The 15,895-nt window shown below is 45.5% G+C and overlaps 1 protein-coding gene across 1 annotated transcript in view; it reads left to right on the forward strand.

The window, feature by feature from the left end:
- The first annotated feature begins 5,230 nt into the window (after window positions 1-5,230).
- Window positions 5,231-15,895, forward strand: part of PRKAR2A (protein kinase cAMP-dependent type II regulatory subunit alpha) — a 117,505-nt gene continuing 106,840 nt past the window's right edge. Inside the window, exon 1 of the mRNA XM_036079739.2 lies at window positions 5,231-5,812. Coding sequence (XP_035935632.1) covers window positions 5,560-5,812 — 253 coding nt within the window. The 5' untranslated portion in view covers window positions 5,231-5,559. The remainder of the gene's footprint in view (window positions 5,813-15,895) is intronic.

Consider the following 15,895-nt stretch of genomic DNA (forward strand, 5'->3'; position numbering starts at 1 on the left):
TTATTTTGATTCTGGGTCATTTCAGCAGGCAGCCTGTGGCCTTGGTGGAGGCTGTCAGGGATCTGGTATCCTTCTTTGGAGCTTCAGGCAGGGGCTTCAGCAGGAGAAAGAGGAGGAAGTTTTGGCTAGTCCAGCCTTCCCTGACTGTCCTAGAAGCAACTGCCTGATGGGGAAGGGAAATGGGGTGCGGTGGGGGGGCTTGATTGCTAACTGTTCCCATAGTCCTCAGTATAAGCCGGCACCCTTCCCTTCATTCTTTCACCTCTCTGCCCTGAGCTAACAGAGATGATTGTTCTAAAAGCCAAAAGCAATCCTGACTTATCATATGAGTTTGGGGTCACTGTGATCTGATGTCACCAGCCAGGCTTTGCTAATTAGGCTATTCATGATGCCCAGGTACATCCAGAGGAGGTAAGGGAGACAAGTTAATTTGTCCTTGTCTGGTGGCTGGAGCTGGGCTTCTCTGGCATTGTCCCATCTGGCAGTCACAGAGTTCTGCTGGTACGTCCCACCTTGCTGCAACTGCACAGAGACCCTTGGACTTTGGCTTTAGCGCCATCACTCTGCATAAGGGGGTGAAGGGACAGGGACCCACCCCCATCTGGGAGTGGGCGTGGCCAGCCCGGCAGGAAGCTGAAGATTTGGGGGTTTAAGGAAGGATACTTTATTCCTGGGAAGATATTTTTGGATGACCAGAAAGGAATTATAGTCACGTAAAAACAAAAAACATTGTTTAGAGATGAAAATTGTGTACCCTCTGCCTAGGAAGATTAATTCAGTGTTCTGCCTGCCCCCTCATGCTGCAGGATGTCTTTATTTAATCTCTCACTGGTTTGGAGAAGGCCACATATGTGTTTCTTGAAGCTCTTCTTGGCAGCACCCTGTCCTTGAGATAATCCTGCAACCTCAGCTTTTGCCTGGAAGCCCCTGTGAGTGCATTTGCATTCCAGCCAAATGACAGCCATTCCCATGGCTCAGGATCACTTTTACAGTCTGTGCTTCTGGATAATTTGCCCTTTGAAACAGCTTCCATTTTAAAATGGAAAGTTTTGGTTCCTTGTTGTTAGTGGTGGTAGATTCTTCTACTCCTTTGGTTGTTCAATAGGTGTTAAGTCAAATAGGGAAGCCCCAGGAGACATATTTGTGAAGGGAGCAGAGCAGATGGTGAGTAACTCCCTCCTGGCTGGCACTTCCTTTTTATGATGCACTTTGAAATGCCACCTGTTCCTGATATATCTCTTCTGTCCCTGATGGGGGTAAGGGTGGGGGAAAGACTGGGGCCCTCCTCAGCAATTTCTCTGTCACAGACAGCATTAAGTAGAGAAGCCAGACAGCAGGTGTTAAAACAACCAGCCAGTGATAACAGCCTCACCCAGGCACAAAGAAGAGTATAACTGGGTCAAAGGTGAGGGGCAGACAGTGGGATGTTGCAACAAGCCTATTAGAAGCCACAGTAGTGCCATTTCTGCTGTAAGGTCATACCATCTCCACCCACAGTTCTTTCCCTACAGTTCTTTTAAGGCTGGAACCCCCTATGCCCTTTCTAACCTTCCCATGGGTTCGTTCTTATTTCTTTATCCCCATGTCACTCAATGTTTAGTGGGTAGGGATTTTTACCCCTACTTTCAGATGTGGAAGCCAAGGCTCAGACAGGGTAAGCTGATCTGCCAAGATCATTGGCAGATTGATAATAGAGTGCAGGTAGTAGAGTGATGTCTGGGTGTCCACAGGCCTGAAGAAAGGCTTGTGATGCTATCAGAGGCTGTCCTGGGGCTGCTTGACCCAAGCTCCAGGAGGTCTGTCTGTACTACAGGGTCAAAGCCCAGCCACTGGCCTGTCAGTCAGGCCACAGGTAGCGCAGTCCCAATAGGCACTGGGAAAGCCCCAGGGCCAGGTGTTCCCTGAGGGCTCTCTTTTCTGCTTTCTCTGCTCTGGTGAGCATATAGGCCTGTGGCTCTCCAGCCAGGCTCTCCCTTGCTTCCCAGGTTCTGTCCTTGCTTTGAGGATCTCCGAGGCAGACCCAAGGTCCGCTGCAGAAACTGACACTTTCTTGGGATACAGTGTCCTGGGGAGGGGGTGGCTCACAGGTGCAGAAACAGGTGGCCTGGGAATTAACTGCTCCCTGGGGCATGGATGCTTGTTAAAATAGAGCAGACTTCCCGGACCAAAGGCAGTAGCCACATGAGGGAGGCATTATAGAGGCTGAAGGACAGCTTGGGTGATGACAGAGAAAACATAGCCCACTTCCCCAAGCCTTCCTGTCCAAGAGGCTCATAAACACTTCTAAGGCAAAACAGAAACTGAGGGGGGTAGATAACTAAATGAGCTGGAAGACTGGACCAGAGGGGCTGGGATGCAGGGGTGGTCAGATGACCAACAGGTTCCAGGAGACAGGTAGGGGACTGGAGTGGCTCAGAGATCCCCTTTGGGCAGAGAAGAGGGAGGTGTTGCTGCTTGGGCTGAGTCCACTCCCCCACCCCCAGTAGGCAGAGGGTATCACAGGGCAGAAGGCGTATAAACTGGGAGGTCTGGGCCAAGAGCAGGCTTCCAGAGGAGTCTGGGGAGTTTGGGTGTTTTCCTTCTTCCTGGAAAGAGAAATAAACCCTTTAAAATAATAAGCCTATCGAGAGTACATGAAATCCACTGTTTTTTTGGAAATAGTAGTTGGTACTCTACCCATGTTCATTTTCACCAGACCCACTGCTGTTGGGCTAAACATGTGCCCCACCTGTGTTACTATGATCCATAGTTGTAAACATCTCTGAGAATTGGCCCCATTGTGTTCATGTCTGCCCGTGGTTGGTGGTGTGGCAGTCTGTGTAAGATTTGACTGCCTGCTGGGTAGTGACTCCTAGGACTGGCGCTTGGAGCTGAGCACCTGTCAGTGCTCTGGGGCCTCCTCTTCTCTACTACAGTCTCTGTTTTTGCCTTTTTCCCCACCATCACTTACCGTTGGCAGCTGTTTCCCAGTTACCTGCTGCCTGTGGGTTTGGTTGCCACGGTAACCTCTAGTGGTAGAGCTGGACAGGCTTGAATGAAGGCACCTCCTAGGAGGGTAAGGGTAGAAGATGAGGGATTCAGGGCCCTGGTATTCTCTCTTGCTCTAAGGCACTCTTCTTTGGCCAGCTCAACTGGGCATTCATGGACGGCCCTTGGGACTCCATTTGCAACAGAAGGGCTTCCCAGAAGGGGCAGAGATGGATCCCTGCTCTTGGACCAGGTGCTAGGGAGGGGAGCCACGTAGGGCCTGGAGGCTGGCTGTCCGTCCTTACTCTCATGGTGGTCTGTGGAGACAGGTAAGGAACAGCTATGGGGTTCCTGCTTTCTGTGGCCCTCATTCCCTCCAGGTCCAAAGATGCTCTTTGAATGTCATGTTTGCTGGATGGATGGATGGCCAAGCCTTGGGGCAATTGACAGCAAACCAGTCTACTCCTGGCAGAGGCTGATGGAGGTTTCTTGGAGTGACTGGGAGAACCTGCCCACACCCAGCTCTGTCATCAGCCCTAGAGTAGCCTTCCTCTATCTTATTTTGTAACTGAGGTGAGAGTCCTAACCATACGGGCGCCTGTCCCTCTTTAAAACATATAAAACCTGAAGAATGAGCAAGCAAGGGAGTGGAGTTGTGAATTTGCCCTTCCAAAGGGTTGGTTGTAGGATTGTTTGAAGCAGGCAGATCCCCAGGTGTGGTGGGTGCAGTGGGAGTGACACCCAGGTTTTCTGGGTATGGTCTGATTCCTGGAAAACTTGGAAGGGTTGGTCTACTCAAGAGCAGATGAACCCTGTCCCATTAGCTTCTTACTGCCCATCCTTAGTGAAGCGTTCATAGGCTGAGATCAGAAACACACTTTAAAGAAAAGGATCCTGAGACAGGGGTCGGGAGAGCAGTTTCACTGACTCCACTTGCTACGTGGAAGCATTCATTCATTCATTAATTCATTCAGTAAACCTTCTCCAACAGTGTGTAGCAAGGAACCGACAGGAAACAAATTGGACACTATCCCTGCTCTCACAAAGTAAATTGTGCAAGACTCCCCTGGGGGGTCAAGGAACTTGTCCAGGGAGACACTGGTGTTTGGAATCACAGCTTCGCCTGGCCTAGAGCGTGGATGGCTTCTGTACCAGCGGGGATCGGTTGCTCCTATTTCCAGAAACTCAGTTTCCAGCAGCACTGAACTCCTGGGTGTGTGCCAAGCCAATATGAGAGGTGTTAGTGCTTATTTTAATTAATACTGGGTAATTACCAGGTGGAGCTTAACCATCCCAAATGCCTTGGAGGTTCCCAAGCCTAAAGGTCATCACTTTGTCTGGGCCCAGCAAGGAGAGGCAGGATTCTGTCCTATGCCCACTGGGACTTTCTTCAGCACTGTGACCCAGGACAATCACCTTTTTCTATTCCCTTCGATCTGGTGTGGGGGGAGGGGGCAACTTGGGAAATAGCCTAGCCTCTCCAGTTCACCTATGCCCCCTCCCTAGGGGCAAAGGTAACAGTGCCTTGTGGTCTGCTCAACACCACCAAATGGTGTGGGCCCAGGGTGGAGTGTGGGAGAAGAGGCTGGCAGAATCCTGGTGGGAGTGCTCAAGAGGAGGAAGAGACCCAGAGGTGGTTCCTGCTCTGCGCCTTATTCCAGTTTCTCAGGGTACATGTTTGGCCTAGTGACTCTTCCAGGCTTATTTCTCTGCCTGTGGCTCCCAAATTACTATATCACTGAAACTCCTACCATCTACCACGCCTTTCCCGTTTGACATATCACAGACCTCCTGCCAGACTTCTGAAGGTCCTATCGTCATGCCACCATTCCACCCCGGGACCAGGGTGGTCCTGACTTTTTACCAGCCCTTTGCTCTTGCTGTCCTCTATGTTCAGATAGCTTTCCTCAAGATTTTCCTGTAGTCGGATCCTGTCCAGGCCTCGGAGTCAGCCTGAATGTCACCCCCTAAAGTGGGCCCTCTTGCTCTCCACGACAGCCGGAACCACACTGAGGTTGTAATGTGTGTGCCAGGCGTCTGGCTATCTGGCTCTAGGCTGTGTCCCTGGAGCCTACCAAGTGCTGGCAAACAGGAGGCTCTTAGTGAATGTTGAAACAATATGTGAAAGGTCTTCAGGACTAGGTGGGAAGCACTGACGACTCCCTTAGGCCGGCAGATCTCTCATTCCCGCGACTCGACGCGGGACTGCACGGGACCGGCGGGCTGCCCAGAGGCGCACGCGCACTGGGGGCCGGCGGTCGGCGGGGGCGCGCACGCCCGCGGCCGCGTGCGTCACAACCCGGGCTCCTGCCCCGCCCGTCCCGCCTGCCCGCTCGTCGGTCCCCGCGGCGGCGGCGGCGGCGGCGGCTGCCCAGTGACAGCGGAGGCGGCAGCAGGCCGGCCGTAGTAGCTTAGGGTCGTACGGCCTGGAAACGCACACCCGGCCGAAGGGCGGCGCCGCGCGAGGAAGGCCAGAGCCGGGTCGCGCGGGAGGAGACCTCGCGGGCGCCGGACCAGAGGCCGGCGTGAGGGGGCGCGGAGGCAGTGGCCGCCGGCGGCCCGGACCCGCCTATCCTCGCGGCCGCCGCCGGCATGAGCCACATCCAGATCCCGCCGGGGCTCACGGAGCTGCTGCAGGGCTACACGGTGGAAGTGCTGCGGCAGCAGCCGCCCGACCTCGTCGACTTCGCGGTGGACTACTTCACCCGCCTGCGCGAGGCCCGCTCGCAACCCGCCAGCCCGCCCGCCGCCCCTCCTTCCGGCTCCCAGGGTCTGGAGCCCTGCCCTGGCCTGGTCGCCGACGCGAAGACGGACACCGAGTCGGAGGACGACGAGGACCTGGATGGTAGGCGGCGGGCTGGGCCGACGTTCGCGGTGGGGGGACGGAGGTGGCGGTACAGGGGTCTCCAGCGGCGGTCTAGAGGGGCTGCGGGGGCCGACCACACTGGGCCGGGACCTTGGAGCTCTCGAGCGGAGTTTGTCGGGGTTCCCCGAGCCGCGGGCGTGAGCCCCGCGTGCGCCACTTCCCGGCTGAGCTCGGCGGTCCTCCGAGCCCTGGAGCGCACCGAGTGAGTTGTCAGATTCAGCCCGGGAGAAAACGTGCGCGCCTTCGGCCCGCGTGGTGGCGCGGAGCCCACGTCGGCCTCGCCTCTGCTGGGGGACCCTTCGCCCGGTTTGGTTCCGAAGACAAGGAGGCTCACATCCACCGACTCGTCTTTAATAACCAGGACGGTAACTTTGTTTGGAAATCATTCATTTTGTGAAAAGTTATGGTGAAAACTTTAAGCATAGGCAAAAGTAGAGAGAGAAGAGGTGAAATGAACCCCTATATGTCATCATCTACATTCAACAGTTTAAATATCTGTCACAAATGTTTCATCTCTACTTTTTTTTCTTTGCTCAAGTATTTTAAAGCAGATCCCAGTCAGGTCATTTCACCTCTGCATAACTGGACGTGGATTTCTTAAAATATTCTTAGTATTTCTTGAAATTTCTTAAAATATTTCTTGAAATATATGTAATATATATTTCGACTTCGCTAAAACGATTGGATCAAACGATTGGTGAGGATAAACAGTTACTATCTTGTTTAGCATATAGGGTGCAGGAAAAAAAGACAAGGAACGCTTTCTATATCTGATTTAGGCAAGGTTGTCAAAAAACTCCATTTTCCTTGGTTGCTTCAACATAGGCTTTGTCAGTTTAACAATAGAATTATCCTACTTTGAGTCGCCAAAATTTAACAAAACAATGAAAACAGAGATAAAGTTAGAGACTTAGTGTTATTAGAGCATATGGGGGGGGAAATAGTTCTGAGTCGAATCCACATTCAGGTCCGTTTGCAAGGAGTTAATTATCCGTCATTGCTGTTGGAGGTTGTAAGCTTCAGGTTGTGGACAACTTCCCATAGTTTATTCACCGCGAAGAGTAGAAATGGTTCTGTTTTCCTTTGACTTTTTGCCCATTAAATTATGAGATTTTCACCTTAAGCCTAGAAATCAAATTGTTATTTTCCAGATCTCTTCCACGGATTTGTTTTGTGGTCTAAGACAAGTGGTTAAACCTGTTTGATTTCAGATTCACTTATCTTTAAAATGGGGACAGTGACAATGATCTCCCAGGGATAAAGGTATCTCTAAAAGTTTTATTTTTTAGGAGTGACTCCTACATTTGTTTCACTGTCATATCTATAAATCACAAAGCTGTAACCTGCTTTGTGAAATTTTTATGTACACATTAGTATTTTAGAAATGAGTTTCAGATGAGTAAAATGGAATTTACAGGTTTTGTGTTATGTCTCCCTTCTTTGTCATCTTTGATATCTCTTTCAAAATTGAGTTGATTTTGATGAGTTGATGAGTTCAAAATTAAATCTTTGTAACCCTGTGCTTTATTTAATTGGCATGTAAATATTTGTTGTTTATATCTCTAATGTGGCTGTGCTTCGTGTAATTATAGAAATCAACACAAGGTGAACTTCTGTTAACAGATAATAGACTAAAAATACATTGCACACAATGAGGTACCACTTCACACCCATGAGAATGGCTATTACGAAAAAAATTGCAAGTGTTGGTGAGAATGTAGACAATTGGGAGCCCTTGTTCATTGCTGTTGGGAATGTAAATGGTCTGGCTGCTGTGGAAAAACAGTTTGGTGGGTCCTCAAAAAATTAAACAAAGAATTACCTTATGATCGAGCACTTTCACTGCTATGTATATATCCCAAAGAATTAGGGAGTCATATATAACTAGTTACATGCCAGTGTTCATTGCAGCATTATTTACAATAGCCAAAAGGTAGAAACAACTCATGTCCCATCAGCAGATGAATGGATAAATAAATTGTGGTATATACATACTATGAAATACTATTCATCCTTTAAAAGGAATGAAATTCTAATACATGCTACAACATGGATGAACCATGAACACATTATGCTAGTGCAGTATGCCAGACACCAAAAGACAAATGTATGATTCCACTTGTATGAGGTACCTAGAATAGGTAAATTTCACAGAGACAGAAAGTAGGATAGAGGTTAGCTGGAGCTGGTAATAGGGTGTTATTGTTTAATGGGTGTGGAGTTTCTGTTTGGGATGATGAAAAAGTTCTGAAATTGGATAGGGGTGATGGTTGCACAACACTGTGGATGTACTTAATGCCATGAGTTGTACACTTAAATGGTTAAAATGGTAAGTTTTGGGGCCCCTGGGTGGCTCAGTTGGTTAAACGACTGCCTTCGGCTCTGGTCATGATCCCGGAGTCCCGGGCTCAAGTCCCACGTTGGGCTCCCTGTTCAGTGGGGAGTCTGCTTCTCCCTCTGACCCTCTCCCCTCTCATGCTGTCTCTCACTCTCTCTCACTCTCTCTCTCTCTCTCAAATAAATAAATAAAATCTTAAAATGGTAAGTTTTATGTGTATTTTATCACAATTTTTAAAAAGACAAGAAAAGAAATACGTTACATATCCAGTGATTAGGAACATTAGGGTAATAAGCCCACAATACCTAAAATAAGAACTAGGATATCTCGAGTTGGATCTGTATATAGCAAGGGAGATTTTGTTTAGTATGGCTCACCACCAGTTCAGTTTATAAGATTGTATGCTATTTGAAACTCTCAAAAAAGTTATTAGCTGTTATTGGTTGTTTTAACAACAGTGTTTCAATGTCACACGGCACACCAAGTATGAAGTATTGTAATGCGTATTTAACTCTTGGGAAAGCCTGAAGACTTCAGACTTATTAATAAGCTACTGTAACTGTATCCTCACGAGAACAATAAATTGGCATCCAGACTTGATTCACTTCTGTACTTACCATAAAACATTTACATCTGTGGGTCTCCCAGCATATTTATATATATATGTATATGGAATACAATTCACATACTATATAATTCACCCATTTAAAGTGTTTAATTCAGTGGTTTTCCCCCCAGTGGTTTTATTAAAATCACAGATATGTGCAACCATCACCACAACCAATTTTAGGATAATCAATTTTCATCACCCCCAAAACAACCTCATACCCTAGCCATCAATGCCAACACCCGCATTCCCCTCTAATGTGCTTTCTGTCTATAGATTTGCCTATTGTGGACATTTCACATAAATGGAATCATACAGTATATGGTCTTTTGCTCTTAGCTTTTGCTTAGCATCATGTTTTCAAAGTTCATCAGTATTGTAGCATATATTAATATGTTACTCCTTTTTGTTGCTGAATACTATTCCATTGTATGGATATACCACATTTTGTTTATCCAGTCATCAGCTGATGGACATTTAGGTTGTTTTCACTTTTTAGCTATTATGAATAATGTTGCTTTGAATATTCATGTGTACAAGTTTTCATGTGGATGTATGTTTTCGTTTCTCTTTGGTATATATATGTAGGAGTATAATTGTTTGACCATGTGGTAACTCTTTGTTTAACCTTTTTTTTTTTTTTAAGATTTTATTTATTTGACAGACAGAGACATAGCAAGAGAGGGAACACAAGCAGGGGGAATGGGAGAGGGAGAAGCAAGCTTCCCGTGGAGCAGGGAGCCCGATGTGGGGCTTGATCCCAGTATGCTGAGATCATGACCTGAGCCGAAGGCAGATGCTTAATGACTGAGCCACCCAGGCGTCCCTATGTTTAACCTTTTGAGTAACTGCCAGATTGCTTTCCAAAAGTGGCTGCACCGTTTTACATTCTAACCAGCTGTGTATTAAGGGTTCTAGGGGCGCCTGGGTCGTTCAGTTGGTTAAACGCCTGACTCTTTTTTTTTTTTGAGATTTTTTTTTTAAAGACTTTTTATTTATTTATTTGACACAGAGAGAGAGATAGAGAGAGAGCACAAGCAGGGGGAGTGGCAGGCAGGCAGAGGGAGAGGGAGAAGCAGGCTCCCCGCTGAGCAGGGAGCCTGATGTGGGGCTCCATCCCAGGATGCTGGGATCATGACCTGAGCCGAAGGCAGCCTCTTAACTGACTGAGCCACCCAGGCGCCCCTAAACGCCTGACTCTTGATTTCAGCTCTTGATCTTGGGGTTGAGTTCAAGCTCTGTGTTGGGCTCAATGCTGGGTATGGAGCCTACTTAAAAAAAAAAACAAAAAAAAACCCCAAACCCCTCTCAATTCTGTTCCACTGATCTTTGTATCTGTGTGCCACTACTATACTGTCTTGATTACTATAGATTTGTAGTAATTTTGGAATCAACAAGTATGAGTTCTCCAACTTTGTTCTTTTTCAAAATTGTTTTGGCTTTTGAGGTTCCTTGAATTCCCAAATGAATTTTAGGATTAGTTTGTCAACATCTGCAAGGAGGGCAACTGGGATTTTGATAGATTGCACTGAATTTGTAGATTAATTTGGAGAGTATTACCATCTTAACATTATTAAGTCATCTGGTCTATGAACATGGGATGTCTTTCCATTTGTTTAGATCTTCTTTAATTAAAGAAGACCTTCTAAATTAAAGAGTAACACTTTTTTGTAGTTTTCAGATAGAGGTTTTACACATCTTTTGTTAAATTTATTCCTAAGTAATTAATTCCTTTTGATGCTATTGTAAGTGGAATTGTTTTCTTTCATTTTCAGATTGCTCATTGCAAGTGTATAGAAATAGTTAATTTTTTAAAATATTGATCTTGTATCTTGCAGCCTTGCTGAACTTATTATTCTAGTAGTTTTTTTAGTGGATTCCTTAGGAATTTTCCCCAGCAGTTTTTACTGTAGGATGTATACCACATAACATAGGAGTTGGTCCAAACAGCATTAGGAGAATTTTTTTGGATCTGCTTAATAATAATATTCTTGTAGTTCACATAGCTGGATCTCTCAGCAGGATTTTGACACTGTTGAACCACCTTCTGAAATTCTCTCCCTCTTGGCATTTGTGTCTTCATTCCCCTGGCTCTCCATCCAGCAGTTGGCTTCCTCTCTGCCCTTTAAATGATGGTTCATGATCTCCAGAATTTAGTTTGTTACCTTTTCTGCTTCAAAGCAACTCTCTTCCTGAGGTTTTTTACTGCCTTGAACCCGGACTTTCAAAATCAAAACTATCGCTTCAAAACTTTCTCTGATGGTACACATACCTGTTTATGCTAATTTTGCCAGCTGGTTATCTCTCATTCATCTCTCAAACTCATATGCCTAAAATTGATGTTGTTAGCTTACTTGTCACACTGCTGTTTCCTCTGAGTTTTTAAGCAATAAACCTAGGAATCAGTCTTTCTCTGTGTCTCTCACTCTCATTTTATTCTCTGGGCTCTCTCATCTTGTCCTTCCCCACTGTCCCTGTCTTGAGATTGGCTTTTATTGCTTCTCAGCTGTATGCAGCTGAGCAGCTGTGGGCCTCCCACTCATCTCTCCTCCACCCCATCCATTCTCTACACCATCACTAAAATCACCCTTCTCCCACCCCTCCTTTTTAAATTCCTTTTTAAATTGTAGTAAGATATACATAATGTAAAATTTGCCATTTTAACCTTTTTTTAAAAGATTTTTTTTAAAAGATTTTATTTATTTGACAGAGAGAGACACAGCGAGAGAGGGAACACAAGCAGGGGGAGTGGGAGAGGGAGAAGCAGGCTTCCCGCTGAGCAGGGAGCCCAATGCAGGGCTCGATGCCAGGACCCTGGGATCATGACCTGAGCTGAAAGCAGATGCTTAACGACTGAGCCACCGAGGCGCCCCTAAGATTTTGTTTTTAAGTAATCTCTATACCCAATGAGGGGCTTGAACTTTACAACCCTGAGATCAAGAGTTGCATGCTCCACCAACTAAGCCAGCCCGGTGCCCCCCATTTTAACTATTTTAAGTATACAATTCAGTGGCATTAAATACATTCACAATACAACCACTTTGCTTTCTTTCTTTTTTTTAAAATAAGCTCTACGCCCAACATGGGGCTTGAACTCATGACCCCAAGATCAAGAGTCAATATGAATTTCATGATCAGTTTTTCCATTTCTGTAAGAAAGCCCGTTTTCTTAAATTTTATCATCACAGTGTTGATTGTGAATGTATACAACTACAACTGATTTTTGTGTGTTGATCTTGTACCCTGCAACCTGTGGATTCTTTAGGGTTTTCTATATATAAGATCATGTAATCTGTGAATAGTTTTATTTGTTCCTTTTCAATCTGATTGCCTTTTTATTTATTTTTCTTGCCTAATTGCTGTGGCTAGGACTTCCAGTGCTATGCTGAATAGAGGTGACTAAAGTAGGTATCCTTGGGGCACTTGGGTGGCTCAGTTGGTTAAGCATCTTTCTTTGGCTCAGGTCATGATCCTGGGGTCCTGGAATCCAGCCCCTCGTCAGGCTCCCTGCTCAGCAGGGAGTCTGCTTCTCCCTTTCCTTTTCCCTCTCCCCCTCCCCCTGCTCATGCTCTCTCTCTCTCTCAAATAAATTAATAAAATCTTTAAAAAACATAAAGTGGGCATCCATGTCTTCTTCCTGATCTGGGGGGAACGTTTTCAGTCTTCCAGAGAGAGAGGGAGAGAGAGGGCAAGGGCACGAGCAGGGTGGGGAGAGGCAGAGGGAGAAACAGACTCCCCGCTAAGCAGGGAGCCTGATGTGTGGCTTGATCCCAGGACCCTGAGATCATGACCTGAGCCGAAGGCAGATGCTTAACTGACTGAGCCACCAACCACCCAGGCACCCTGAGCAAATTCCCTTTAATTCCTAGTTATTGAGTGATTTTATCATGAAAGGGTGTTGAATTTTGTCAGATGTTTTTTGTGCATCAATTGAAATGATCATGTGGCTTTTTCCCTTTATTCTTTTAATGTGGTATATTACACTGATTTTTGTATGTTGAATCACACTTGCATTCTTGGGATAAATACCACTCAGTCATGGTGTAAGGTATAATCCTTTTAATATGCTGCTGGATGTAGTTTGCTGGTATTTTGTTGTCATAATGATTTTTTGCTGCATTTTGTAAATTAAGTGAATATATATACTCTACTTAATTATTTTCCTTTTAGGTTGCCTCCAGTTTGCTTGTATGAATTATGTATATAGGTTTTTAAGAAAATAATTGATAATTTATTTTTTATTTTTTCTTAAGATTTTATTTATTTGAGAGAGAGAGAGAGTGAGCGAGAGAGCACAAGCAGGGGGAGCTGCAGAGGGTGAGGGAGAAGAAGGCTCCCCACTGAACAGGGAGCCTGACCCAGGACCCTGGGATCATGACCTGAAGTGAAAGCAGACATTTAGCCAGCTGAGCCACCCAGGCACCCCAATAATTGATAATTTATGAAAGTAGTTAATTTAAGTATCTGCAGTGGTAACTTCAACCTTGATTCCTGGCTCAATGCTGACAGAAGTAATCTGTTTGACAATCTCAGGACTGTGCAACTCAGTGAGTTGCTTATGGATCCTCATCTGAAAAAGATCCCAAGTCTTAGTACCTTCACCACAAGGAGTTTTGTTTGTTTGCTTGTTTGTTTGTTTTTAGAGGGGGGGTTGGAGCAGAGGGAGAGAGAGAGAGAGAGAGAATCTTTTTTTTTTTTTTTAAGATTTTATTTATTAATTTGAGAGAGAATGAGAGACAGCACGAGAGGGAAGAGGATCAGAGGGAGAAGCAGACCCCCTGCTGAGCAGGGAGCCCGATGCGGGACTCCAGGATCATGACCTGAGCCGAAGGCAGTCGCCCAACTGAGCCACCCAGGCGCCCTAGATAGAGAATCTTAAGTGGGCTCTATGCCCATTGTGGAACCCAACATGGGACTTGATCTCACAACCCTGAGGTCATGACCTGAGCCCAAATCAAGACCTGGATGCTTAACCAACTGAGCCACCCAGATGCCCCAAGGAGTTTTCTAAGTAGTGATTCTCAGAGTCTTGTTAGGCATCTCCTGGTCCTTTCATTTTGAGATTCTTTTCCTTTGCTTCTCTCATCAAGTCAGCATACACCTCTTCAGAGATTTTATGTTGTGGCCAGTTAGGGTAATTCTAGTTTGGTGAATCGCCACTTCTGGCTCCAGGGGTGACTTTCTGTTGTATTTAAGAGCCATGGATGCAGTTCAGTTTCCTGACGGAACTGCTCCTCAGGGAGAGCCAATAGCAGTGAGTCAGGAGTAGGAGCCCACACGCCGAACTCCACTGCAGCTGTGACCATGTCTTCCTCAAAGAGTACATAAGCCTTTTTAACATTTTTGGCTTATTCTCCTAGAATATATTGCTAGAAGTAGAACTAATAGGTCAAAATGTACTTTTGTTTGTTATTTAATAAGTACTAATATAGTCATATGCTTTTCAGAAGGAGTGTGCTGATCAGTATACACAGTCACCAGCAACATATGTGAATACAAAATTTGTTGTACATTTGAAAACACAAGGTATTAAAATTCTTTAAAAAGTACTAATTTTTGGAAATTTTTTCTCAATGTTTTAATTTCAATTTTATTCACTTTAGGAAGGTTGAACCTTTATCTTCATCTAATGTCTGCTCACATTCAATGTAGGGTTGTATACTTGAGATACTTGTTTTGTTTGAGTTGATAAGAATTATTGACTCCTTGCTTTTGGAAGGTGAGGGAGAGAGGAAAGTCAGGGTTTACTCCTCACACTCCACCTGGGGTGAACCTGATATTATTCTTGGAATACAAGAGGGATGATGCTGTTAATAAAGGTACTAGGTAAAGGAAAGCTGTTGTTTCTCTGCTCACAGCACTTATAACACTACCTGGAGTTAATGCAGACCACACAGGTTAAGGGCTCAGTCCCACAAGATGGGACCCTACTTCAGAGGCTAATCACAAGTCCCAGCCTCCTATACTTCTAACTGACCATCTGTAAATTGGGAGTTTCCACAACCCCCTCCTGGAGTTTGATAATTTGCTAGAATGGCTCACACAACTTAGGAAAGTACTTTATTTACTGATATCATTTTATCATAAAGGATACAACTCAGGAACAACCAAATGGAGGAGATGCATAGGGCAAGGTATATGGGAAGGGGCACAGAGCTTCCATGCCCTCTCTGAGCATACCACCCTCCCAGCACCTCAGTGTGTTCAACCTGGAAGCTCGGAACCCATTTATTTAGAGTTTTTCTGGAAGTTCTGTTATGTAGGCACAATTGATTAAATCATTGGTTATTGGTGTTGAGCTCAATTCCCAGCCCTTCTCCCCAAGTTCCAATCACCTGGTTGGTTCCTCTGGTAACCAGCCCCTATCCTCCTTATTAGCTTAAGTTTAGGTATGGTTGAAAGGGGCTTATTAGGAATAACAAGACACTCTTCTCAGTCACTCAGGAAATTCCAAGGGTTTTAGGAGCTCTGTGCCAGGAACCAGGGCCAAAGACCAAACATATATTTCTTATTATATCACAGTATTACACTCAGAAATGTTAAGATTAATCTTTCTTCCTCCCCTTCCTTTCTTCCTCCACTTTCTTCCCCTCCCCTTCCCTCCCTCCCCCCCTTTTTTTCTTAATTAAGGGGACGACAAGAGTTGGATCTGTTGCATGAATTTTATAGGTTTGCAGGGTGGCCAGTTAGAAATAGCCCTGGTAACGACAGACCTGGAACTGGGAGGCAGGTCAAGACTGGAAGAGAGGTGTGAGGAGCCATCAGTGTGGTGTGGAAGTGGATGAGGCTCTCCAGGTTGAAGAGAATGAGGCTGTGACATGATCCTGGGGACGTCTGACATTCTGGGTTTAAAAAGTATGGGTAAATGCCAAGATTTAAGACTTAGGTTAGGATGGGGATGAGAGTAGTCTCTGACTCTTCTACCCCCCCTTTACATTCATCCTTTTGCAAGTTCTATGAAATACTGCAATTATTACCTCCAATTATTTACCTCTGCTCTACTAGCTTTGATTCCATATGTTTGATCAGTCTATGTTTTGCTTTCTCTTTCTCTTTTTTGTAATTGAGATATAGCACATAAAATTTACCTTTTTAAAGAATACAATTCAGTGGTTTT

The sequence above is a fragment of the Halichoerus grypus genome, chromosome 1 (assembly GCF_964656455.1).
Source record: "Halichoerus grypus chromosome 1, mHalGry1.hap1.1, whole genome shotgun sequence".
Taxonomy (NCBI): Eukaryota; Metazoa; Chordata; class Mammalia; order Carnivora; family Phocidae; genus Halichoerus; species Halichoerus grypus.